The sequence below is a fragment of the Ammospiza caudacuta genome, chromosome 28 (assembly GCF_027887145.1).
Source record: "Ammospiza caudacuta isolate bAmmCau1 chromosome 28, bAmmCau1.pri, whole genome shotgun sequence".
Lineage (NCBI taxonomy): Eukaryota > Metazoa > Chordata > Aves > Passeriformes > Passerellidae > Ammospiza > Ammospiza caudacuta.
This window is the reverse complement of record NC_080620.1, coordinates 2999036-3023570: the sequence shown is the minus strand read 5'-3', so window position 1 is coordinate 3023570 and position 24535 is coordinate 2999036. Positions and strand designations below refer to the sequence as shown.

At 55.4% G+C, this 24535-nt stretch overlaps 1 protein-coding gene across 1 annotated transcript; it reads left to right on the top strand.

Annotated features, from left to right (window-relative positions):
* Positions 1-24397, top strand: MAST3 (microtubule associated serine/threonine kinase 3). Its single transcript, XM_058821255.1, has 27 exons — positions 1-170; positions 8201-8289; positions 8523-8595; positions 8766-8786; positions 10573-10651; positions 11629-11786; positions 13543-13618; positions 14661-14870; positions 14956-15057; positions 15541-15673; positions 16171-16238; positions 16575-16660; positions 16781-16989; positions 17288-17426; positions 17633-17765; positions 17867-18032; positions 18254-18355; positions 18597-18719; positions 19035-19144; positions 19287-19432; positions 19941-20161; positions 21066-21266; positions 21350-21576; positions 21659-21781; positions 21901-22037; positions 22332-22516; positions 22624-24397. Exons 1-27 carry the CDS (start codon positions 85-87, stop codon positions 23631-23633), a joined length of 4413 nt encoding a protein of 1470 aa, XP_058677238.1. The 5' UTR covers positions 1-84; the 3' UTR covers positions 23634-24397.
* Positions 24398-24535: the final 138 nt, after the last annotated feature.

Below are 24535 nucleotides of genomic sequence, written 5' to 3'. Positions count from 1 at the left end.
GCCGCTCGGTACCGGAAGCGCCGCTCGGTACCGGAGGAGCCGCTCGGTACCGGAAGCGCCGCTCGGTACCGGGGGGGGGCGGCGATGTCGGACCCGAGCTGCTGGGGAGCCGCCCCGCCCGGTTACCGGGGCCAGCGGGCGGCCGGAGCCCTCCTGCAGCGCTCCAAGAGGTACCGGCGGCACAACCGGCACCGGGGGAGGGCACCGGGGGCAGGGGATCGGAGACGGGGCCGTGGTTTGGGGGGTGAACGGGGTCCGGGGTTTTGGGGGGGGTTTCAGCGAGGGGGATCGGGTCCGTGGTTTGGGGGTGTTCAGAGGGAATGCACTGGGTCCGTGGTTTTGGGGGGGTGATCGGGGTCCATGGTTTGGGGGGGTTTCAGAGGGGGTGATCAGGGTGTGTGGTTTGGGGGGGTTCAGAGGGAATGCACTGGGTCCGTGGTTTTGGGGGGGCTCACCGGGGATCCACTGGGTCCGTGGTTTTGGGAGGGTGATCGGGGTCCATGGTTTGGGGGGTTCAGAGGGGCTGCAACGGGATCCGTGGTTTGGGGGGTTCAGAGGGGGGTGTACTAGGGTCCGTGGTTTGGAGGATTTCAGAGGGGGTGATCGGGGTCCGTGGTTTGGGGCTGTTCAGAGGGGGTGATCGGATCCATGATTTGGTGGGGGTTCAGCAGGGGATGCACTGGGGTCCGTGGTTTGGGGGGGCTCACTGGGGGATGCACCAGGATCCATGGTTTGGGGGGGTTCAGCGGGGGTGATTGAGTCTGTGGTTTGGGGGGATTCAGCGGGGGATGCACTGGAGTCCGTGGTTTGGGGGGGATTTCAAAGGGGGTGATCGGGGTGCATGGTTTGGGGGAGGATGCACTGGGGTCGATGGTTTGAGGGGATTTAGTGGGGGATGCACCAGGATCCATGGTTTGAGGGGGTTCAGAGGGGGTGATTGGGTCTGTGGTTTGGGGGGATTCAGCGGGGGATGCACCAGGATCCATGGTTTGGGGGGGTTCAGAGGGGGTGATTTGGTCTGTGGTTTGGGGGGATTCAGCGGGGGATGCACCAGGATCCATGGTTTGGGGGGGTTCAGAGGGGGTGCACCAGGTGCGTGGTTTTGGGGGTGTGATTGGGCTTCGTGATTTGAGGGGCACAGGACACGCCACCGTGCATGGGGGGTGGGCACCGGTGTTCGTGACTGGGTGGGGGGGATGTGGGGATGAGTCTTTGCACACGTGGTGTGTGGGTTTGGGGGTCCCCACACGGCGGGGGCTGTGGGTTTGGGGGTCCCCACACAGTGGGGGCTGTGTGCTTTCGGGTTTGGGGGTCCCCACACGGGGGGTGTGTGTTTTTGGGGGATGGAGCAGAGTGTATGGTGTGGAGAGGGCCATGTGTGGGGCTTGGGGTGGTGTTTTAGCACCTGGGAGGCACAATGGGGTGTGTGTTTTAGGGGGTCTGTGTGCATTGTGGGGTGCTTGGTTTGGGAGGGGCAGCAATGCAGGGGGAGGTGGGCACCAGGGTGTGTGATATGGGGGGGGCTGTGTGGTTTTTGGGGGGCTCTCAGCACTGGGGGTTTGGTGGGACTGTGCACCACACCTGCATCTTTTTGGGGGGTGATGAGCAGTGAGGCAACACCCTCCAGATCCCCAGTGTGGCAGGGTGGGTTGGTTGGGACCCCAGTGCCACAGGGAATGTGGGGTTTAGGGTTCCAGGGCGTTAGGGATGTTTTGGGGTGCTCTGTGCCCATCCTTTGTGTGTGTGGGTTTGGCAGGGGTGTTAGAGGGAGGACAAACCCTTGTGACCCCCTGTGCCAGGGTGGGCACTGCTGATGGGATGGATCCTGTGTGGACATGGCCCCAGCCAGGGTGAGGAGTCTGGAAGAGTGGGAAGGGTCCAGACCCCCCACCCCCTTTGTTATCAGGGCTGGGGGGTGCATTAATGGGGTGCAATGGGGGTGCCCCATCTCCCCAGCTGCAAGGCCAGGCAGGCTGATGGGACACATCCCCAAGGAGGGGGACAGGAGGTGCAGAGCACCCACAGAGCCCCCCAGGTGTGGGTGGTGGAGGCTGCGAGCTCCCCCCAGCAGGTTTGGGGTGCTGCAGGTGGCCCAGGCATCAAACCCTGGCGAGGCTTTGTGTGCTGAGGGGTTTGATGGGTGCGGGGGCAGAGCAGAGAGGTTCCCATTGTTGCTGTCTCTCAGTGTCACCGTGAGCTGGCACAAAGCAGCACGGTTGCTTAGCAAAGGTATCCATCCCATCCCATCCCAGGCTCACCTGGGCTGTGGGAATTCCTGCTCCCAGTGCACGAAGACAGCCAAAAAGGGCCTTTAATAATTAAGAAAAGACGTTGGATGGCGTTTTCCAAGCTGGGATGGCCAAGCTGGGGGGGGTCAGGGGGAGATGTGTAATTGGAAAGATGATCTAGGCAGTCATCTGTCTCCAGCTGAGCATGATGAGGCTGTAATTCTCGTGAAGGGCAGAGGATTTGCTCTTCTTTCATTGGTATTCCTAGAATCCACGGTGAGGAGCGCTCTGGCCTATTTAACAGAAAGCATATTATGTTATTTAGTGGGATTAAGAGGTTTTGAGGGATCCTAATTTCCCGTGGGGGATGTGGAGATGGCCGGTGCAGGGCAGAGGATGCTGACAGGGTTCTCCTTCTCCATGGATGGCTGTTCTCACCTCAACCAGCACAGGAGCACGGCCCAGCAAAGCTAACAGGTACAATTCCCTCCCCAGCACCAGACAGAGCAGGGACGGGCAGGGATGCACCTCAAGGTGCTGGGCAGGCTCTTGAGGCTTTTTGTGCAGTGCAAAGAAATAAATAATTCTATACCTGTAGGAGTGTCAGGGGTAGGATGGCTGGGATGGATGACAGATCTCTGCAGCCAGGTCTGGAACTTGGTGTTTATTGCGAAGGGCCGGGGTGCAGGCCCCTGCTGGGAGCTCCAGCCACAGCTCAGAGCAGGCCCCAAAGAGGGAGAGAGAGATAAAGAGAGTAGTAAAGAGAGAATGAGAGAGTAAAAGAGAGGATCAGAGGGTGAGGTTCCCGTTACAATACAATGAATCTTCTTCTGGTCTTGGAATTTGAGGTCTATTGCAAAGGGCCTGGGTGCAGGGTCCTGCTGGGAGTGGCAGCCACAGCTCAGAGCAGGCCTGAGAGGAGAGAGAGGTAAAGAGAGAGAAGGCAAGAGAGTGGTAAAGAGATGAGAGAGTGAGGAAGAGTAAAGAGGGAGTAAAAGAGGATAAGGTTCCTGTTATAATACAATAAATCTTCTTCTGGTCTTGGAAATTGGGGTTTATTGCAAAGGGCCTGGGTGCAGGGCCCTGCTGGGAGCTGCAGCCACAGCTCAGAGCAGGACTGAGAGGAGAGAGGGGGAGAGAGGATGAGAGGGTGAGAGAGTAAAAGGGGTAAGAGCATAGAAAAGTAAGAGAGCAAAGTTCCCGTTCCAATAAAATAAATCATCTTCTGTGTTGAATATTCTGATTCTCACTAACCAATCTAGTACAATATACATATCCTATAGCATTTCCATACAGCCTATAAGAATCATTACATTGCCATACTGTGTTACATTTTAAACCCTAAAAACTCCTCCTTGGGCCCCTTCTGCCAGGCTAGTAGGGTCTGCCCTAAGCCTTGGACCTGTCTGCAAGCAGAGGGTGTTGTTCCATCAAAAGGGGATTACCTTCAGCCAGCCACACCATTGTTTTCCCATTGTTCAGTAACTGAGGCATCTCAAAGCTTGCTTTCATTTCAATTTCGCTTTCAGTTTCCATATTCTCAAAATCTTTTCCCAGACAATCATATTTATAAGGCTTTCCTGTTTCATCTTCCCCAACATATACCCCACTTGTTACCCTGTGATTCCCTCTGAGGATTTAGGATTTTGCTCTTGGGTGTTGCTTGGTGCTCCAGGGTGGGTTCATGGGAGTGGCCACAGTGGTTTAGGCTGGGGTGGGATGAGGGTGTGGTGGGATCTGTGCCATCTAGCATGTTCCATTTCACTGTCCAGACCCTGGTTCTCATTCCAGCCCCATTCCAGCCCTGTCCCAGCCCCATTCCTGGAGGCAGCAGAGTTCAGCACAGTCACAAGTCATGGAGGACAAATGTCATGAAGAAACTTTGGATGCAGCTGCTTGCTTCAGCGGATTTCTAAGTTAAACATGAATTTATCCCACTGGAAAGCATTTTTTTTCCAGGACATGGTGATCCATGGCACTTCCCACTTCCCCAAATCTCCAGCTCCACACTGGAGCTGTTGGGGGATATGGAGCCAGCAGGGAAGGGAGCTGGGAGCACAGACACGTGCTCTCAGTCACGCAGCAGGAGCAGAGCCTGCTCTGCCCTTTGAGATTGTGCCTGCTACCTTATCACCGTCAGACCCCGCCCTGCTCCCTCCACCCTGCACCCACTTTGTCCCAAACTGGTTCTTTTCTGCTTCAGATTCCCCTGCCCGCAGTGTCCCCACGGTACTCAGGTGTCCTGGCAAGTTTTAGGGACAGATCCCTTGGGAAATCAGCAGGAACTGCAGCCCCTTTCTGCTTTTCCCTGCCTGGCCCTTGATGTTCCACAGCCCTGGCCCTGAGCCACCCATCTCTGCTCACCCAGCTCCTGGCAGAGCCTGTGCCAGCTGAGTGTTGTGTGTGCAGAGCATCCCAGGAGCTGCTCAGGGTCCCAGCCCCAGCTCAGGGAGTGCTTGGACAGCACTGCTTATCACCATCAGACCCCACCCTGCTCCCTCCACCCTGCACCCACTTTGTCCCAGACCGGCTCTTTTCTACCTCAGATTCCCCTGCCCGCAGTGCCCAGCACATTTGCCCCATGGCACTCAGGTGTCCTGGCAAGTTTTAGGGACAGATCCCTCAGGAAATCAGCAGGAACTGCAGCCCCTTTGTGCTTTTCCCTGCCTCACCCTCAGTGTTACACAGCCCTGGCCACGAGCCACCCATCCCTGCTCGCCCAGATCCCGTGCCAGCTGAGTGTTGTGTGTGCGGAGCATCCCAGGAGCTGCTCAGGGTACCAACCCCAGCTCAGGGAGAGCTTGGACAACACCCTCAGGCCCAGAGTGATGTCTGTTCAGTGCCAGGAGCTGAGCTGGATGATCCTTGTGGGTCCTTCCCACTTCAGGGTATTCTGGAACCCAGAAGAGCTGCCAGGTTCTGCTCCATCCCCTGCCCCTGCACATCCCGTGCCGAGGCCGGGCACTGCTGCGGTGCCAGTTCCTCCTCCCAATGTCTGACACACGATTTTACCCCAGCCTTTGGGGTCACACAGGCTGTCACACACTTTCCACACCCCGTGAAACAACTTCTGGATGGCAGCAGCAGCGCCAGGGCCAAGGCAGCCTCAGCCTGAGCGGTGCTGACAGCGATTTTCCACTCCATTTTTGGTCCCAAACGTGCAGCGAGGTGATGGAGGCAGAGCGGGCAGCAGCCCCAGCAGCTGTCTGTGCCCCAGGGCTGGTTTGTAGGCCGAGGTTTCCGTGCTGGAGGGATGGGAAGCAGCTGGAGATGATGTGTCAGGCGCAGGGGGGGTGACGGTGGCGCAGGATGGTTGTGGGAGCGAGGGTGGAGCGCGGAAACAGGAAACGCCGGCCGCGCTCTGTGTCACCCTGACGGGAGCTGCCTCCACTAAAGGTTTGTTTTCACTTCCAAAATGAAAGCCAGGCAGGAGAGGCGAGCCCCTCACCCCCCAGGCTGTCCCCTCTGCAGTGTCAGAGCTCCTGGAGCCCTCCTGGCTCCTAAACCTCTTCCTGTGCCCCTGTGGTGCTGGGGCAGGGCTGCTCACCCTGCCTCAGTTTCCCATCCAGCACACGGGGCTGAGGCTGTGGGTTCTGGCTGAGAGTTTGCAGCTCTGCTAGGGGTTCAGGCCTGTGTTTAAGTGAGAAAATGAAACACTGAAAGCAGGAAGGAGAGCAGGGTTAGATGGGGTGCTGGGGAGGAATTGTTTCTGGGAGGGCAGTGAGGCCCTGGCACAGGGTGCCCAGAGCAGCTGGGGCTGCCCCTGAATCCCTGGCAGTGCCCAAGGCCAGGCTGGACAGGGCTGGGAGCAGCCTGGGATGGTGGCAGGCATCCCTGCCCATGGCAGGATGAAGTGATCTCAAAGTTCCCTCCCAGCCCCAACCATTCTGGGATTCTGTGATTCCAGGAAGGGGAAAATGCTTGGGGAAGGGAAGGGAAGGTTCTGTCTTCCCCCAATATATCAGCTCAGCCCAGGTGCTGAGAGGGAACCTCTGAGCCCTCCATGGTCACTGCAGCTCCAGGTGAGCTCAGAGCAGTCACAGGATGTGTGTCCTGGGGGACACCCAGAGACCCCTTGTGCTGGGGCAGAGGAGGGGTTGGGGGGTCCCAAGGACCTTCCCTGGTGGCCAAGACCTTCAAAAGAGCTGGGGCTCCTGGGTTTAGCTCCACTAAAGCCAGAGCAGGAGGAGCCCTGCAGGGGAGAGATGCTGGAGGGGGGTGAGAGGTGCTGGATGTTAGGTGTGGAGCTCTGTCCATGTGTCTGGCACTCTGTCCATGTGTGTGCAGCTCTGTTTATGTGTGTGCAGCTCTTTCCATGCATGTAGAGCTCTGTCCATGTCTAGGAGCTCTGTCCATCTGTGTGCAGCTCTGTCCATGTGTCTGGAGCTCTGTCCATGTATCTGGAGCTCTGTCCATGCATGTAGAGCTTTGTCCATGTCTATGGAGCTCTGTCCATGTGTGTGCAGCTCTGTCCATGCATGCAGAGCTCTGTCCATGTGTTTGGAGCTCTGTCCACATGTCTGGAGTTCTGTCCATGCATGTAGAGCTCTGTCCATGTGTCTGGAGCTCTGTCCATCTGTGTGGAGCTCTGTCCATCTGTGTAGAGCTCCGTCCACGTGTCTGGAGTTTTGTCCACATGTGCGGAGCTCTGTCCGTGTGTCTGGAGCTCTGTCCATCTGTGTGGACCTCTGACCATGTATCTGGAGCTCTGTCCATCTGTGTGGACCTCTGACCATGTATCTGGAGCTCTGTCCATCTGTCTGGAGCTCTGACCACCTTGCCTGTCCATCAGTGTCCTGCACACCCACCTGTTGGTACCTGTTGTGAGTCACTGTCCTTTACACCCTGGCTGCCCCATCTGCCCCTCCCTCCAGTTTTTGGGATCCATGGGGGATCCCCTCTGTTCCATCTCACCCCTGGCTGCTGTGGGTGTTTGTGGCTGTGGGGTGATGTTAAAAGCTGCCCTTTAATCAGCAGCATCTCTGTGGGTTCCTGTTCCCAGCTGGGTGAGGAAACTCGGTGTCTTTGAGGAGTCTGCAGCCTGAGGAAGCGGAAGGAGGGGAAGGGGAGGCTCCTCCTCGTGCCTGAGCCTCTGCTCTGGGCTGTGGAGTTTTGCAGTTTCCTCTTGGCAGAGTGGAGGAGAACTTAAATGAGCCCATAATGCTTTAAATGTGGGAGTGGGGTACAACAGTGGGGAGCAGCAGTGGGAATTTTAGAGGTTGAGCTGCTCTTGCAAGGCAGCCTTTCCTTGGAAAGGAAAACCAGAATTCCTGTGAGGATGGAAGCCCTGTGAGCTAGGAAGGTGGGAATGGAGATGGGGATGTGAGGATCCAGCACTTGTGGATGTGGCCTTGCAGAGATGCTGGGCTGTGGTGCCAGGATGGGATTTTTGGGGAGTTTTGGGGTGTCAGGTGCTGGTGCTGCTTTCCACCTGGTGCTGGTGCTCGTGGCTCCCTCCTGCTGCCAGACAGGGGCAAAATTCCCACAAATTCCTGGTGACCCTGGGGCTGTCCTCTCTGCTGTCACATGGGGGCCACCAAGGACAGGGGGATTTATGGGAACTGGGGGCATTTTCCATGCACTGGAGAGGTCAGGTTGTGGCTGCCGGGCATTTCCACTGCTTCCTCCTTTTACATCCCTTTTTCTATTCCTGCCTGGGGCTCTTGCCTAAGGGCCTCCTTCCTCTGCCCTCCCCAGTGAGCCAAAACCAGAAGTGGGACCTTGTTGGGACAGTTCTTTGTTAAAAAAAGCCCTGTGTGCCCATCTCCAGCAGCAGCACTGGGCCTGGGGTGGATCTTCCCTGTGGCAGGAGATCTGTAATCAGTGGGGTGACAGCAGCAGTGTTCCCTGGCACAGAAATTCATGTGCAAGCAGATATTTATTTATGTGCCTGAGCCCATCCAGCTCTGGCTCTCATGGATTCCCGAAATTTTTTTAATTCCCTAAATAAATTCCCTCTCTTTTTCCCCCAGCTGCCGAAGCAGCAACAGGAAGAGTTTAGTGGTGGGCACCCCCTCTCCGACCCTCTCACGGCCTCTCTCCCCTCTCTCCGTGCCAACAGGTAAGGGATTATCCCAGTGGATGATCCAGCATCTCCCAAAATTACCCAAATATCCTAAAACTAACAAGATGCAGGGCTTCAGCACCTTGTTAGCAGCAGTGGGCTGGCTCCAGGTGCCTTTTCCAGGGTTGGGAAGTGCTTTAAACACTTTCCCCCGAAGGAGCAGCCTGAAGCACTGTGGACATGGTTCTGGGGTGGGTTTTGGGATGAATTTTCTCCCTTTCTCCCTGCAGCAGGGAGCAGCCCCTTGGACAGCCCACGGAACTTCTCTGCCAGCACCTCCATCAACTTCCCCTTCGCTCGCAGGTGAGCTCCCAGCCCCAGAGCAGTGAATATTCACTGTAAAGATCATTCCCCACTCCAGTGAACTGTTCTGTTGATCTCAACTGACTTATTTTGCTTTTGTTTTTGCTTTCCTTCTGCCTGCTTTCTGGCCTGGTGCTGTTTCCTCTGCCTGGTTCCTCCCACCACCCCAGCCATGCTCCTCGGACTGACAGGCAAGTACCAGGGATGGGCATGGGCTGCATTTTGGGGTGGTGTCTGCTCCACATCATCAGGGACCTTCTTTTCTAAGTGTTCAAGGCCAAGCTGGGCAGGATTTGGAGCAATCTGGTGGAGTGGAAGGTGTTTCTGCAGATGGCAGGGAGTGGGACTGGTTCTTTGAGGCCCTTTCCAATGCAAGCCCATCTGGGACTCTGTGATTCTTTATTTGCATCCCTGTGTGGAGAATTTTGCACCAGGACTGGGCTCCCTGCAGCTCTGGGAGCAGAAATATCTCTGTTCCCATGGCTGGGTGTTCAGCCTCATCTCAAACTCCTGCTGGATTTTCAGAGAATGTCCAGGGATCTCTCATCCAGATCCCCACAGAGGCAGATCCTGCTGCATGCCCTCCCCTGTTTAACTAATTAATTAATTACATATGGAGGGTGGGTGGCTGAGTTTAACCCATCGATTGTCACTGGAAACAAGCCTGAGGCTCTGCTGGTTTGCACACTTGTACCAGAGGGAGCAGCCAGGCTGTGGGGTCAGGAGTTTGCTGGAGCTGCATGTGGCTCCCTGCCAGCTCCTGCTGTCCTTGACCCCACAAGGGAAATGGCAGTGGGAGGTGAAGGGCCTTGTCCTGACCTGGATGTGTCCCCATCCCTTGGAAACCTCTCCAAGAGGAAGCATTTGCCTGCGTATGAGCAGTTCCCTTCCTGTTTATGGGCAGGCTCTGCTCCCCGGCGCCTGCTGTCTCAGGATGAGTCTTTGGGAATCCCAGTTTGTCACTGAGAAAACTCCCAGCAGGCTGAATTTTGCTCTAATTAAAAATCAGACTCTTGCAGGCTTTTTTTTTTTTTGGCCCTGTGTGAAATGGATTCAATGGAGCCCCAGCTCTGTCTCTTCACAGTGACCCTGCCCTAACCCTAACCCTGTGCCTGGGGGCCCTATCCACACTATTTGCAGCCACACACACCCTTACCCAAAGCAACATTAAAAAGATCATTGCCTTCTCCACTTCAAGCCACCTAGGGTTAACAATAGTTACAATTGGACTAAATCTCCCTGAACTAGCCTTCCTTCACATCTCAACCCACGCATTCTTCAAAGCCACGCTCTTCCTATGCTCAGGCTCCATCATTCATGGCCTAAATGGTGAACAAGATATCTGAAAAATAGGGGGACTCCAAAAGATACTACCCACAACCACTGCATGCCTTACCATGGGCAACCTTGCCCTAATAGGAACACCATTTCTAGCAGGATTCTACTCAAAAGACTAAATCATCCTACCTAAACACCTGAGCCCTACTTCTAACCCTTCTAGCCACATCATTCACAGCAGTGCACACGATCTGCATGACCGTATTAGTACAGACCAGCTTTGTTCAAACTCTCAAGATGAGTCTTTGGGAATCCCAGTTTCTCACCAAGAAAACTCCCAGCAGGCTGGATTTTGCTCTAATTACAAATCAGACTCTTGCAGGCTTTTTTTTTTTTTGGCCCTGTGTGAAATGGATTCTATGGAGCCCCAGCTCTGACTCTGCTGCCTGCCGCTGTCCCTGCAACAGCTCCTCTCACCTGCAAACCCCTTATTTCACCCCATCTCAGTCCATTCAGCCCCCCTCACCTGCAAACCCCTTATTTCACCCCATTTCAGTCCATTCTGAAAAGAGATTTCAGGGCTTTATTCCTCAAGCCACGCCTGTGTCCTGCTCCCCAGTTTTTGGCTCTGATGTTGTTGGTTTGCATTTTGATGTTGGGTTTTTTCCCTGTGTGTGATTGCTGTGTTTGCTCTGGCAGGGCTGATGGCAGAAGGTGGTCACTGGCTTCGTTACCCTCCTCTGGCTATGGGACCAACACCCCCAGCTCCACGGTCTCGGTAGCATTTGCTTTCTCATGCTAGCAGATGATAAGATCCTAAGCCCCTCTGATTTTTGGTGAAATGCCTCCAAAGCCCCATGGTGCTGGGTTCTAAAGGGCCATGTGCTTTAGCTGCATCCTGCTTCCCAAATGAGCTTTTGAGAAACACATAAGGCTTGGCTGTGGGCTTGCAGCAACCCTGGGGGTTATGGTGTCCCATTAGGGCATCTCTGGGTTAACTTCATCCATGGGGTTACAGCATCTCTGGGTGTTACTCTGTCCTGGGGTTACAGTGTTCCTGGGGTTACAGCATCCCAGGATATCAGAGCATTCCTGGGGTTACAGCATTTCTGGGGTTACAGCATCTCTGGGTGTTACTCTGTCCTGGGGTTACAGCATTCCTGGGGTTACAGCATCCCTGGGCATCAGAGTATCCCTGGGAGTTACTGTGTCCTAGGGTTACAGTGTTCCTGGGGTTACAGCATCCCTGGGAGTTACAGCGTCCCTGGGAATTACAGCATCCCTGGGAGTTACTGTGTCCTAGGGTTACAGTGTTCCTAGGGTTACAGCATCCCTGGGCATCAGAGCATCCCTGGACATCAGAGATCCCTGGGAGTTACAGCATCCTAGTGTTACAGTGTTCCTGGGGTTACAGCATCCCAGGATATCAGAGCAATCCTGGGAGTTGGAGCATCCCTGGGAGTTACAGCATCCCTGAAAATTACAGCATCCCTGGGTGTGACAGGACTGAGCTGCCTGGGATGCTGGAGTCACACGGGATGGGGCTCAGTGGAGCTTTGAGTGGGAGAATGGGGGATTTTGGGCTGGCACTGAGCAGTGCAGACCTCCCCAGCCTGCTCCTGTCCCCATTCCACACCCCCAAACCCACCCATTCTGCCTGTCAGTATCCCAACCTCCTCAGAGATTTCCCTCACTGCCGGGAAGCACAGCCCCATCACTGATCTCCTTCCTCCCTGTCTCCCTCTCTGTCCCCAGTCATCTTCATCCTCCCAGGAGCGCCTGCACCAGCTGCCGTACCAGCCCACCCCCGACGAGCTGCATTTCCTTTCTAAGCATTTCCGCAGTACGGAGAGCGTCACGGATGAGGAGGGCAGGCACTCGCCCTGCCTGCGCCCACGATCCCGCAGCCTCAGGTGGGACACAGCTCCCAGGGCAAGGCTGGCTTGCTTTGAAACACAGGAGTCTGTTAAGGAAGGCAGGAGCCCCCCTGAAATGGAAAATGTAAACTGCGTCCCTCTGAGTTATCATATCTGAATTGTCATATCAGATATCTGAAATATCTGTACCCACGATCCCGCAGCCTCAGGTGGGAGACAGCTCTGAGGACAAGGCTGGCTTGCTTTGAAACACAGGAGTCTGTTAAGGGAGGCAGGAGCCCCCCTGAAATGGAAAATGTAAACTGCGTCCCTCTGAGTTATCATATCTGAATTGTCATATCAGATATCTGAATTATCTGTACCCACGATCCCGCAGCCTCAGGTGGGAGACAGCTCTCAGGACAAGGCTGGCTTGCTTTGAAACACAGGAGTCTGTTAAGCAAAGCAGGAGCCTCCCCTGAAATGGAAAATGTAAACCCTGTCCCTCTGAGTTATCATATCTGAATATCTAAATTATCATATCTGAATTATCATATCTGAATTATCATATCTGAATTATCATATCTGAATTATCTGTGCCCATGATCCCGCAGCCTCAGGTAGGACACAGCTCCCGAGACAAGACTGGCTTGGTTTGAAACACAGGTGTCTGTTAAGCAAGGCAGCAGCCTCCCCTGAAATGGAAAATGTAAACCCTGTCCCTCTGAGTTATTATGATTTTGAATTTTTTTTTTATTAAATTGGGTTTTTTTGGTTAAATTTGGTTAAATCCTCTTTTCCCCCTGAAAAATCTCCCGACCCTCTTTGCTACCAGAGGCAGAGCCCCAACCCTGCGTGTTGCCGGCTGAAATTTCATTAAAATCAGATTAATTATCTGACAGGGGTTTGTTGGTGGTGAGATTTTCACCCAGGAGATGCCAGTTCTGCAGTTGGCACAGCACAGGCTGGAGCAGGGCTGGAGCTGGTTTTAATCACAACATTTATTATTTTATAGTGGTTAATGAGTTGCTGGCTGTTCCTGTGACTTGCTTTGCATAACGGGATCACCAGGCAGAGCCCTGGGAGGGGCAGTGTTGGGGAAGAAGGAAAACCATGTTTAATGAAGGTTGCTGTGGCCACCATGATGTTTGGTTGGGTTTTTTGTTTGCTGGTGAGCTGCAAAAAGGGCAACGATGGCAAGAAATTGTGGGATCCAGAGGAAGGGAAAGATGAGCTCGTTCTTCAAAGCTGAGGGGATGGTGGAATATCCAGAACCTCTCAGTTCTGAATTTCCAAGTGACTTGTGTTTGGGGAGCTGGTTAAGCTTCCCTAGACCACATCCCAGGGACCTCCAGTGCCTGGGAGTGCTGGCCCAAGGCTGGTGACTCCTCTTGGATGAGTTTTCACCACTTGGAACCAGGATTTAGGAGCAGGGACCAAATTGCTCTCCAGGGGTAGTGACCATTTGCACAGATGTGAATGACCTGACCCGGGTAACGCCACCCTTCTCCTCCCTCTGCAGCCCTGGACTGACGAGCTCTTCAAAGCTGAGGGGATGATTGAACATCCAGAACCTCTCCGTTCTGGATTTCCAAGTGATTTGTGTTTGGGGACCTGGTTAAGCTTCCCTTGACCACATCCCAGGGACCTCCAGTGTCTGGGACATTGCTGGGAGCACTGGCTCAAGGCTGGTGGCTCCACTTGGATGAGTTTTCACCACTTGGAACCAGGAGTTAGGAGCAGGGACAGTGACTATTTGCACCGATGTGAATGACCTGACCCTGGTAACGCCGCCCTTCTCCTCCCCCTGCAGCCCTGGACGGACGAGTGGAACGTTTGACAATGAGGTGGTGATGATGAACCATGTCTACAAGGAGAGGTTCCCCAAGGTAACAGCCAGGACTTGAGGGATGAGCGTGTTGGTGCCTCCATGGCATTCTGGCAGTGCCTTCTCCTCCCTGTGGGAGTGTGGAATCCATGGGTAAATCATGGGGGTGTTGGGGACACTGGAAACACAACAAACCTGGGGTTTGTTGTCCACACAAGCAGGCAGAGGGCTCTGGAGACTTTGGTGGAGCTTTTGCAGTCTGTTGGAAGCTAGTTCCCAGGTGGGGGCCTTGATGTGCATGTGGATATTTGAGCTGCAGGAGGTGGTGGGATGAGATTCTGGATGGCCAAACCCTGTGCAGGAGGTGGGATGAGATTCTGGATGGTCAAATCAAATGCAGGAGGTGGTAGGGTGAAATCCTGACTGATAAAACCCAGTGCAGAAGGTGATAGGTTGAGATCCTGGCTTGCCAAACATAGTCCAGGATCTAGGATGAGATCCTCTATAGCCAAATCAACTGCAGGAAGAGGTAGGATGAGATTCTGATTAATAAAACCCAGTGCAGGAGGTGGTAGGGTGAGATCCTGGATGGTCAAATCAACTGCAGGAGGTAGTAGGGTGAGATCCTAAGTGATAAAACCCAGTGCAGGAGGTGGTAGGATGAGATCCTGGATGGTCAAATCAAATGCAGGAAGTGGTAGGATGAGATCCTGACTGATAAAATTCAGCACAGGAGGTGGTGGGTTGAGATCCTGGCTGGCCAAACACAGTCCAGGAAGTAAGATGAAATCCTGGATGGTCAAATCAAATGCAGGGGGTGATAGGATGAGATGCTGACTGATAAAAACCAGTGCATGAGGTGGTGGGATGAGATTCTGGATGGCCAAACCCAGTCCAGGAGGTAGGGTGAGATCCTGGATGGTCAAATCAAATGCAGGAGGTGGTAGGATGAGATCCTGACTGATAAAATCCGGTACAGAAAGTGGAAGGATGAGATCCTGGCTGGCCAAACCAAGTGCAGGAGGTGGTAGGATGAGATCCTGGCCAGACCCCTGGCATGGGGATGTGTGTTCCTGGCCATCACCATCCACTCCGCCCTGCAGGCCACAGCCCAGATGGAGGAGCGCCTGCAGGACACCATCACAAACTTCTCCCCGAGCAGCACCCTGCCCCTGGCTGATGGGGTGCTGGGCTTCATCCACCACCAGATCATCGAGCTGGCCCGAGACTGCCTGGCCAAGTCCCAGGGAGCTCTCATCACCTCCCGCTACTTCATGGAGCTGCAGGAGAAGCTGGAGAAGATGCTCCGAGACGTGAGTATGGAGGGGAAGTTCCCTGCCTGGTGCCACCTGGTGAGGCCACCAAGAGACTCCTGGATTCTGTCTCCACTCCCAACAGGCTCAGGAGCGTTCTGAGAGCGAGGAGGTGAAGTTCATTGATCAGCTGGTGAGGAAGCTGCTGATCATCATCTCCCGGCCTGCCCGACTTCTGGAGTGCCTGGTAAGACATGGAGGCTCCTGTCTTGTCTGTCATGGTGTGTGCCAGCCTAGAGAGGAGGCAAAGCCTCCAGGATGCCCCTGGATCTCTGGAAGTGTCCAAGGCCAGGTTGGATGGGGCTTGGAGCAAGCTGGGATGGTGGAAGGTCTCCCTGATCTTTAAGTTCCCTTCTGACCCAAACCATTCTGTGACTCTGTGGTTTTCAGGTTTTTTGGTTTTTCTTTTTGGTTGATTTGCTCAATTTCTAAAGCAGCGACCTTGTGCTGTGGTTCCTGATGAAATTTTCATCTCCCTTAGTTTTTCTTCCAAGGCCAACTCACTACAGAACTGCATTTTTTTTTTCCATCACCCATGACCTGGGGAATGACAAGGGAATGATGCATCCATGGCCTGTCCCCAGTCACAGGTGTCACCTGCAAGGCTTAGAGTGAAAATGTAACTTTGCAAAATCTCTCTTCTCAACTGTGCTTGGTTTTCCCCATCCAGGAGTTTGACCCAGAGGAGTTTTACCATCTCCTGGAAGCTGCAGAAGGACATGCCAAAGTTGGACAGGGAATAAAGACTGATATTCCCAGATACATCATCAGCCAACTGGGGCTCGTCAAGGACCCACTGGAGGGTAAGGAACCACTCTGAGGTCTGCAGGAGGATGTGGACTCCCAGTTTGTCCACTGGTGATCACAACTGAGCACTGGGGGGTGTCAGGGAGCCATGTAGGGCTGAGCTGGTGTCATGGCAGAGAGGTCACAGCAGGACCAGGACGATGGCCAAGTCCTTCTGGCCAGCCCCACATCCCTTATTATTGCTTCCAACACGTTCAGCAAAGCAGATTAAGCTCAAAAACACTTAATCCGTGGCCCTGGGGGGTGAATCATAATCCCTGGAGAACGCAGGAATGACTATAAAAAAAAAAAAAAAAAAGACTTATATAAATGTTTAGCCTCGTGTTGAACCTCTTAACGTCATGACCTGAATTTCTCCATAGGATAGCTCAAGCAAAGCATGTGGCCAAATCCCCACGGGGTCTCTGGGTTGGGGGGGAGAGTGGTTGGGCAGGGGGTGATTTTGGTGGGTGTTGATCATGAGGAAAGTGAAAACCATCCCTGTGATCTGCAGAAATGGGGCAGCTGGATCACTTTGACAGCGGGAACACCATCACACCGGAGAACGATGACACCTGTGAGGTGAGCATGGTCCCACTGCCTGTCCCACCTGCTGCCTCCAGCTTCCTCCCGCCTCACCCCTCACCAGAGCTCCTGGCAGCTGTCCTAGGCTGGGAGCTGTTCATTTTGGATTGTCCCCAGGGGTGGTTGATGTACTCAAGGGGAAGATCTCACAGTCCCTCATTTGGCTTCTTGAGTGGACAGAGCTCAGAGGGGGCTCGTGATCTGCAGAGCATCTCAGGCTTCTGCTTTGGGGTTTGACACTAGGGAGGGCTCTGGCAGAAGGAAGCTTTTGGAGGTGGTACATGATGGTGCTGGGTGAATTCCTCCTTCATTAAAAACCTGTGTGTTCCTCAGAGCCAGCCTTCAATCGCTGTGCCACGGAGGAAGCCCTGTGAGGGGGACTTTGAGACCATCAAGCTGATCAGCAACGGGGCTTACGGGTGAGTTGAGGAGCTCCTACCAGTTGTTTCCATCTGTAAACAACTCCAAAGCCTTTCTTTGTCCATGCCCCATGGTGTGGTGGCTGGAGGATTTGTGTTGAGGTCTGGATGTTCCTCCAGGGCCGTGTACCTGGTGAGGCACAGGGAGACGCGGCAGCGCTTCGCCCTGAAGAAAATCAACAAGCAGAACCTCATCCTGAGGAACCAGATCCAGCAGGTGTTTGTGGAGAGGGACATCCTCACCTTTGCTGAGAACCCCTTCGTGGTCAGCATGTTCTGCTCCTTCGAGACCAAGCGGCACCTCTGCATGGTCATGGAGTACGTGGAAGGTGAGAGCAGAGCTCGGGACTGGACGGTGCAGGGAGGAGGGGAGGATATCAAAGCCTGAGCATCAAGGACACCACCTGGACATCTCCTGCCCTGCTGTGCTCCAGGGAAGCACAAGGAGATGATTTTGTGGTCCTGATCTCCATGATGAAGGTGGTGACTGTGGTCACCTAGGGAAGCATGGTCACCTATGGGAGTATTTGTGCCCCGTGCCGGGGATCAGCTGCTCAGAGGGGCTGGTGGGAGCCCGCTGGTCCTGCTGACCTTGCTGCCTTCCCTGAGCCCCCTGTGTCCCCACAGGGGGGGACTGTGCCACGTTGCTGAAGAACATGGGCCCCCTGCCCGTGGACATGGCCAAGATGTACTTTGCTGAGACCGTTCTTGCCCTGGAGTATCTCCACAACTACGGCATCGTGCACCGGGACCTCAAACCTGACAAGTGAGCCTGTGGGGCAGCTCTGAGCAAGGACGGGGCTTCGAATGGGGAAGGGAAAGCCAAGAGGGAAGGGCGGAATGGGTTTTGTTCCCCAGAGACTGGTTCTGTGCTGTTGCATCAGGACCAGAGGCCCTGGGGTGCGGCTGGTCCATCTCAGGTCTCGCCAGAAGCAACCAGTAGCGTTGTGGGGTGTCTGTCTTCTCCTGCAGTTTGCTCATCACCTCCATGGGCCACATAAAGCTGACAGACTTTGGTTTGTCAAAGATTGGCCTGATGAACATGACCACAAACCTCTACGAAGGGCACATGGAGAAGGACACGCGGGAGTTCATGGACAAGCAGGTACGAGCTCCTGCTCCACGTGGCTGACCTGCCATCCCTGATAACCTCAGGATTTGTTGCAAAGGTCACTGCAGAGGTGTGAGCCCGTGCTTCCCACACAGGTGTGTGGCACTCCGGAGTACATTGCCCCCGAAGTCATCCTCATCCAGGGCTATGGGAAGCCCGTGGACTGGTGGGCCATGGGCATCATCCTCTACGAGTTTCTGGTGGGCTGTGTCCCCTTCTTCGGAGACACCCCCGAGGAGCTCTTTGGGCAGGTCATCAGTGGTGAGTGTCAGTGTTCCTAGCAGCCAAGGCTCCTCCTTTAACACGTGGGAAGCTCCATTCCTTCCTGTCACCCTCGCTGAGCAGTGAGGAGGCTCCTCAAATTTTGACTCCCCATTTTGGGAGGGCCCTTCCCCTGCTGCAGCTCCTGGGAGACTTTCCTGCTGCCCAGAAGGGTCCAAACCCTTCCAGCCACCCCTTTTCATTTTCCTTTTTCCTTGCAGATGAAATTATGTGGCCAGAAGGGGACGAGGCTCTCCCTGCAGATGCCCAGGACCTGATCACACGGTTGCTGAGGCAGTGCCCCCTCGAGCGCCTGGGCACTGGTAAGCATGGCAGCCCCTTTAGGGGCACCTTGATTCCCATCAAATTTATATGGCTTTGAGTCCAAAGCATGTCCTGCCATGCTGAGGGTGCTGAGAGGAAGTGTCCTGCTTCACAGGGCTCCTGTCTATCTTTTTTAAGCTGTTTGCTCTGTGTGGAGGGCAGACTGTGCTGTTTAGGGTGGCAGTGGGAGCCCCCTGGATCCTGCCCCATGCCCCTGACGTGGGTTTCTCTGCCTGGCAGGAGGTGCACACGAGGTGAAGCACCATTCCTTCTTCCTCCACCTGGACTGGAATGGGCTGTTGCGGCAGAAGGCCGAGTTCATCCCCCAGCTGGAGTCAGAGGATGACACCAGCTACTTTGACAGTGAGGCCAAATCCATCCCTCTTCGACCTCTGCCAATCCGTTATCCCAGCTGCACTTTGGATGCTCCTATGGGGGATGAAAATCTCCTGGGTGAAGCTGGTCGCTTTACAACCCAAATCACAAAACAGATGCAATCCTCTTTGCAGGCTGCTCACCCTTACCTGCTTCATCCCCCAAAACTCCCCTGGGATTTGGGGCTGGGCTGTCACCCTTTGGGGCTCTGCTGCAGGCAGGATGTGGGGTGTTTCAGGCAGGGTGACATCCCTTCCCCTCTGGCTGCAGGCAGGGTGACATCCCTTCCCCTCTTGCTTTCAGCTCGCTCCGAGAGGTATCGTCACTTGGACTCAGAGGATGAGGAAACCAACGATGAGGAATCATCAGTGGAGATTGGGCAGTTCTCCTCCTGCTCCCACCGCTTCAGCAAGGTGCTCCAGCCCCTCCTGCAGCATCCCAAATGCTGTGGCACCACAAACGGCGTGGCTGTGCTGAGCATCGCCATCTTGGTGACACCACAGCACCCAAACTCCCAAATTTCTGCTCCTTGCTGATGGTTCCTCTCCCTCTCAGGTGTACAGCAGCTCAGAATTCCTGGCAGTCAACTCCACCCTGAGCCTCTCCTCCTCTGACCGGAGTCACTGCGATGACAAGGAGGAGCGGTGGGACCGGCACTCGGGGGATGAGGACAAGAGCAGGCCAGCGGGCACCGAGCCCCGGTGAGTGACCAGGGGGCTGCACTGCTGGGGTGGGCTCCTGATGGTGCCCAGGGCTTGTGTCAGCACCAAGGGTTTGTGCCAGCATTGAGGGTTTGTGTCAGGACCAAGGGTTTGTGCCAGCACTGAGGGTTTGCACCAACACTGAGGGTATGTGTCAGGACCAAGAGCTTGCACTGACACCATGGGTTTGTGATGGCACTGAAGGCTTTGTGTCAGGACCAAGGGTTTGTGTCAGGACCAAGGGTTTGTGCCAACACTGAGGGTTTGTGCTGGGATCAAGAGTTTGCACCAACACAGGGTTTGTGTCAGGACCAAGAGTTTGCACCAACACTGAGGGTTTGTGCTGGGATCAAGAGTTTGTGCTGACACCACGGGTTTGTGATGGCACTGAAGGGTTTGGTTATTTCTGAGGGGTCGGTGGGATGTGTCCTGGGGGTGCTGCAGTGGCTCAATGCCATCTGCCTTGCCCACCTTGGCTCATCCTGATCCCTCCTGCTCTTCCCCACAGCCTGCGCTCCTGGACGTCCGGCAGCTCCAGCTCCCGGCACGAGCGGAGCCGCAGCCCCACGGCGCTGCCCAGCACCCTCAGCCTGGACACCATGCCCAAGTTTGCCTTCTCCTCGGAGGATGAGAGCCCTTGTGTGGCGTCCAAGCCCGAGAGACCCAAGTTTGTGGTGGGAGACTCGGACGCGGGGACTGGCGGCGCGGTGAAGCAGTCGGCGTTATCCGGTGAGCAGGCTGCGGGCAGTGTGCGGATCTCTGGGGACAACCAGTATTGGAATTAAATCCCAATATTGCCGGATGGAACGTGCCTGGGCTTGTCTGACCCTTGCTGCTTGACCAAGGACGGCAGCTGTGGTCGTTTCACCTCAGAGACACCTTTGGCTGGCTGGATATTGCAGCAAAAGTGAGGGTGCCACCTCAGGGGTCTCTTCCCTGATTGATCCATTCTCAGGATTGAGCTGTCCCACGTTGGGCGCCAAAATATTGGAATTTAATACCAATATAGCCAGATGGGACGTGCCTGGGCTTGTTTGGCCCTTGCTGTTTGACCAAGGACGGCAGCTGTGGTGGTTTCACCTCAGAGACACCTTTGGCTAAGCTGGATGTTGCAGCTGGCACTAGAGACAAGTCCAGGCATGCAGGAACTCAGGTTTACCTCTGGCTTTAGGCGAAGTGAAGGAAAAAGAGTCTGGTTCTGCTGGAGGGTTTGGATCCAGAGCTTTATTCCTGGCACACAGGCCTCTGAATGCAGCAACAGCTCCAATAGAACCATGGCCACATGGTTGCTGTGTCTTTTTAACCCCAGGAAGAGGGGGAGGGAAGGGGTAGGGATCCCATCAACCAGGTATGAAAGGGGAAGTCTCAGGGGACAAATGACACCTGGATAGCCCAATGTCCCCAGGGCTGAGAGGCATCTTTTGAACTCTGCCAATCACACGATGCCCTTAATGGAATGTTAAGATTGATGGACTGCACTTAGCAGAGGCAAGGGAGGGGAAGGGAGGGGTTATTGACACTCCTGGGTAAAGAACTGGGATACTGAGATAGGCTAATGCATCACGCTGCAACACTGCAGGGCACGGGGTGGCTTCTCCACATGCCCAAACCCCCCCTCCTCCCCTCCATGCAGCCGATCTGGTGAGCCTGAACCGCATCCGCCTGCGGAGCAACAGCACCGGCACCAAGAACTCGACCCCGCGGAGCCTGGAGCCCAGCGGGGGCCGTCGGCTCAGCACCCAGAAGGATGTGCCGGACAGGCAGAGAGCCTCCCTGGGCAGCCGTGTGCCCAAATCTGCCTCCGTCTCAGCCCTGTCCCTCATCATCACCTCAGGTCTGTGTGCTGGCTGATTCACCCTGCTGGATGGCCACTGCCGCGTGGTTTTGCCGGACTGAGGTGGCTCCTTCTGCTTGCAGATGACTTTGGTGGCAGCGCCCTGATGAGCCCCATCTCCCCTCACTCCCTCTCATCCAACCCCTCTTCCCGGGACTCCTCCCCGAGCCGAGACTCCTCCCTGGCCATCGCCAGCCTGCGGCCGCCCATCATCATCCACAGCTCGGGGAAGAAGTACGGCTTCACCCTGCGCGCCATCCGCGTCTACATGGGCGACAGCGACGTCTACACCGTCCACCACATGGTCTGGGTACGTGCCCTGGGGTCTAGAGGTGCTTTAAACCCCAGGAGGGAGCTGGGATCCAAATAGAACCGCTCTGTTTGTGTTGCAGAGCGTGGAGGAGGGGAGCCCTGCGCAGGAGGCCGGGCTGAGGGCGGGAGATCTCATCACACACGTGAACGGAGAGTCCGTTCTGGGTTTGGTCCATCGGGACGTGGTGGAGCTGCTGCTGAAGGTGGGTGACTAGAGCCACTCTGCTCTCCCAGGACATGAATTCATCATTGCCTTTGCTGGCAGTTGAGGCAGCAGCTAGCTCAGATCTGTTGCTGCAAAGATTTGTTTTCCATCCCCCAGAGTGGGAATAAAGTGGCCCTGCGGACCACTGCCCTGGAAAACACCTCCATCAAAATCGGTCCTGCAAGGAAAAACAGCTCCAAGACAAGGATGGCACGGAGGAGTAAAAAGAGCAGGAAAAGGGATGGCCAAGACAGGTAGGTAAAACTGGGACAAAATGGCATTTATCCCACTATGTGGGGTACTGGGAGATGCTGGGCATCTGCCATATCAGGGTGGCCAGTGGGGTCTGGTCCTGACAGCACTGGGTTGGATGCTCTGGATTTGCCATACTGGGATGTCCAGTGGGATCTGGTCCTGCCAGCACTGAGTTGGATGCTCTGGATCTGCCATATCAGGGTGTCCAGTGGGGTCTGGTCCTGCTGCCACAAGGTCAGCACACTTGAGACTGACAGCTTTAAGGAGAAGCCAAATTATTCCTGTCCCCACAGCAGGAGAAAATCCCTTTTCAAGAAGATCTCCAAGCAGTCGTCGGTGCTGCACACCAGCCGCAGCTTCTCCTCTGGTCTCCACCACTCTCTGTCCTCCAGTGAGAGCCTCCCGGAGTCCCCCACGCACAGCCTGTCCCCGGGTCCCACCACGCCGTGCCGCAGCCCCGCTCCCGACCTGCCCTCAGGTACCCCAGGGGGGGATATTGGCTCGGGGCAGGGCAGGATGCTGCGTGTCCCTCGGGGAGGCCGCGTCCCTCCAGCCCTACAGTGACCTTTTCTCTTTGTACGGCAGATGCTGTGTCCCCTCAGAGCACCTCTCCCTCCTCCAGCACCCCAACGTCACCCGCCGGCCACGTGCGCCCCAGCTCCCTGCACGGGCTGGCCCCCAAACTGGGTGGGCCGCGCTACAAAGTGGGACGACGCAAATCCACCAGCAGCATCCCCCCCTCGCCCCTGGCCTGCACCCCTTCCTCAGCCCAGCGCCCGCCTTCCCCGCAGCGCTCCCCGTCTCCGCTCCACGGGTACCCCAAAACGCCCCATTCCTTCCAGGGCAAGACCCTGTCCCCCCCCACCATCGTCCGGCAGAGCTCCCGGCCCCGCAGCGCCGACTGCCCCCGCTCCCCCCTGCTCAAGCGCGTCCAGTCGGCCGAGAAGATCGTCACCATCCTGGCCGAGAAGAAAACGGGCGGCCGCAAGCTGGGCCTGGAGATGATGTCCTCGCTGGATGGGGAGGCCATCGCCGAGGGGGACGCGCTGTCCTACCCCGGGGAGCATGGGTACCACCCCGGCAGCTCCCGGCTGGCGGAGCGGCACGAGCGGGACCAGGAGATGGTGGTGATGCGGCGGCTGAACCTGTCGGAGCGCAGGGACTCGTTCAAGAAGCAAGAGGCGGTGCAAGAAGTGAGCTTTGACGAGCAGGAGACGGCGGCAGGAGGTGAAGATGGTGGCAAGAGCGAGGAAGGGCAAGGCACGGCCGGTGCGGAGCTGCTGCCGAAGCTGAAGCCCGGCACGGTGCCGCAGATCGCGGTGCAGGGCTCGGAGAGCGACGAGCAGGAGCCGGCGGTGCCCGAGTGGGAGTGCCAGGGCTCCTACCCCATCAGCAGCACGGAGCAGCCCAGCAGCATCATCTCCTTGCCGTGGTGGGATGGGTGTGAGCACCGGGACCGTGGCTCCCAGCAGCAGCAGCGGAACTGCGGGCAGGGCTCACCTGGCCACTGGCAGGTGCCAGCACAGGGCCAGGAGCCAACGGGGGCTCATCTCCCGGCTCCCCGGGGCTTGTGGAGCGGGGCCAAGCACGCCTGAGCCCCATGCAGGCACCAGGGATGGCTCAGGCTCCCTGCAGCATCCCCAGCACCCCGTTCTGTGCGGCAAATCCATGAGAAAAATGTCCCCGGAGCCACTCTGGACCCTGGCTGGGCCGGCTGTGCCCCGGCTCTTCGGCCCCCTGGAAGGCTTTTTGTACTCCCTGAAAGATGCTCATATTTTTATAGAGACGCAGGAGCTTTTCCGGCAGCGGCGTTTCCCCAGCTGGGCCCCAACCTCTGTGTACAGAAAAGGACTCGATGCAAATATTCCTTAATTAATTTATTACTTTTTATAAGCTAAACGGGCAGTGCAGGACTGTCGCAGGGGCCAACCCAGCTCTGGGAGTCCCAGCCTTTCCCGTGCGTCTCCCAGCCCACTGTTTTCTAACCCACCTGCTTTTACCTACTTTTAAACTCCAATTCTAGCTGGAAACACTCCAAATCTCCTAAGAACCCCATAACTCTAATATTTAAAATTAAAACAAAACCCCAAGTCCACAGTAACATCCTCGAAATGCTGGGATGCAGAGGGGGGGATATTCTTTGCATATGGATCATCAGATGATGAGCAAATGGATCATTTTATAAGCTTATAGAAGGTATAAAAAGGGTTTAATTAGTTTATTTGGAGATTTTATAGCCTCCATTTGGCCCTTCCAGGTGGGGAAAACTGAGACATTCCCCAGATGGGAATATCAATGGGACTTTTAGGGTCAGTTTTTGCTCTTTCAAAAATCCCATGATGTTGGTGGGTCAGTGCACATACACTTACAAAATCCCAATTTAATTTATCTTTTTTTTTTTTTTTTTTTTTTTTTTAAATTGCCCTAACCCAGTGAGCACCTGTGCTGCTTCACTTGTAATTTGGGAATTTCACCCCCTTCTTTCCCCCCTCATTGC

Bases quoted from the DNA above. Each gene is read 5' to 3' on its own strand.
- MAST3 (XM_058821255.1), top strand. From the start codon at position 85: ATGTCGGACCCGAGCTGCTGGGGAGCCGCCCCGCCCGGTTACCGGGGC. The intron at 14,871-14,955 runs GTGAGTATGGAG...CACTCCCAACAG, and splicing joins TGGAGAAGATGCTCCGAGAC to GCTCAGGAGCGTTCTGAGAG. The intron at 21,267-21,349 runs GTCTGTGTGCTG...TTCTGCTTGCAG, and splicing joins GTCCCTCATCATCACCTCAG to ATGACTTTGGTGGCAGCGCC.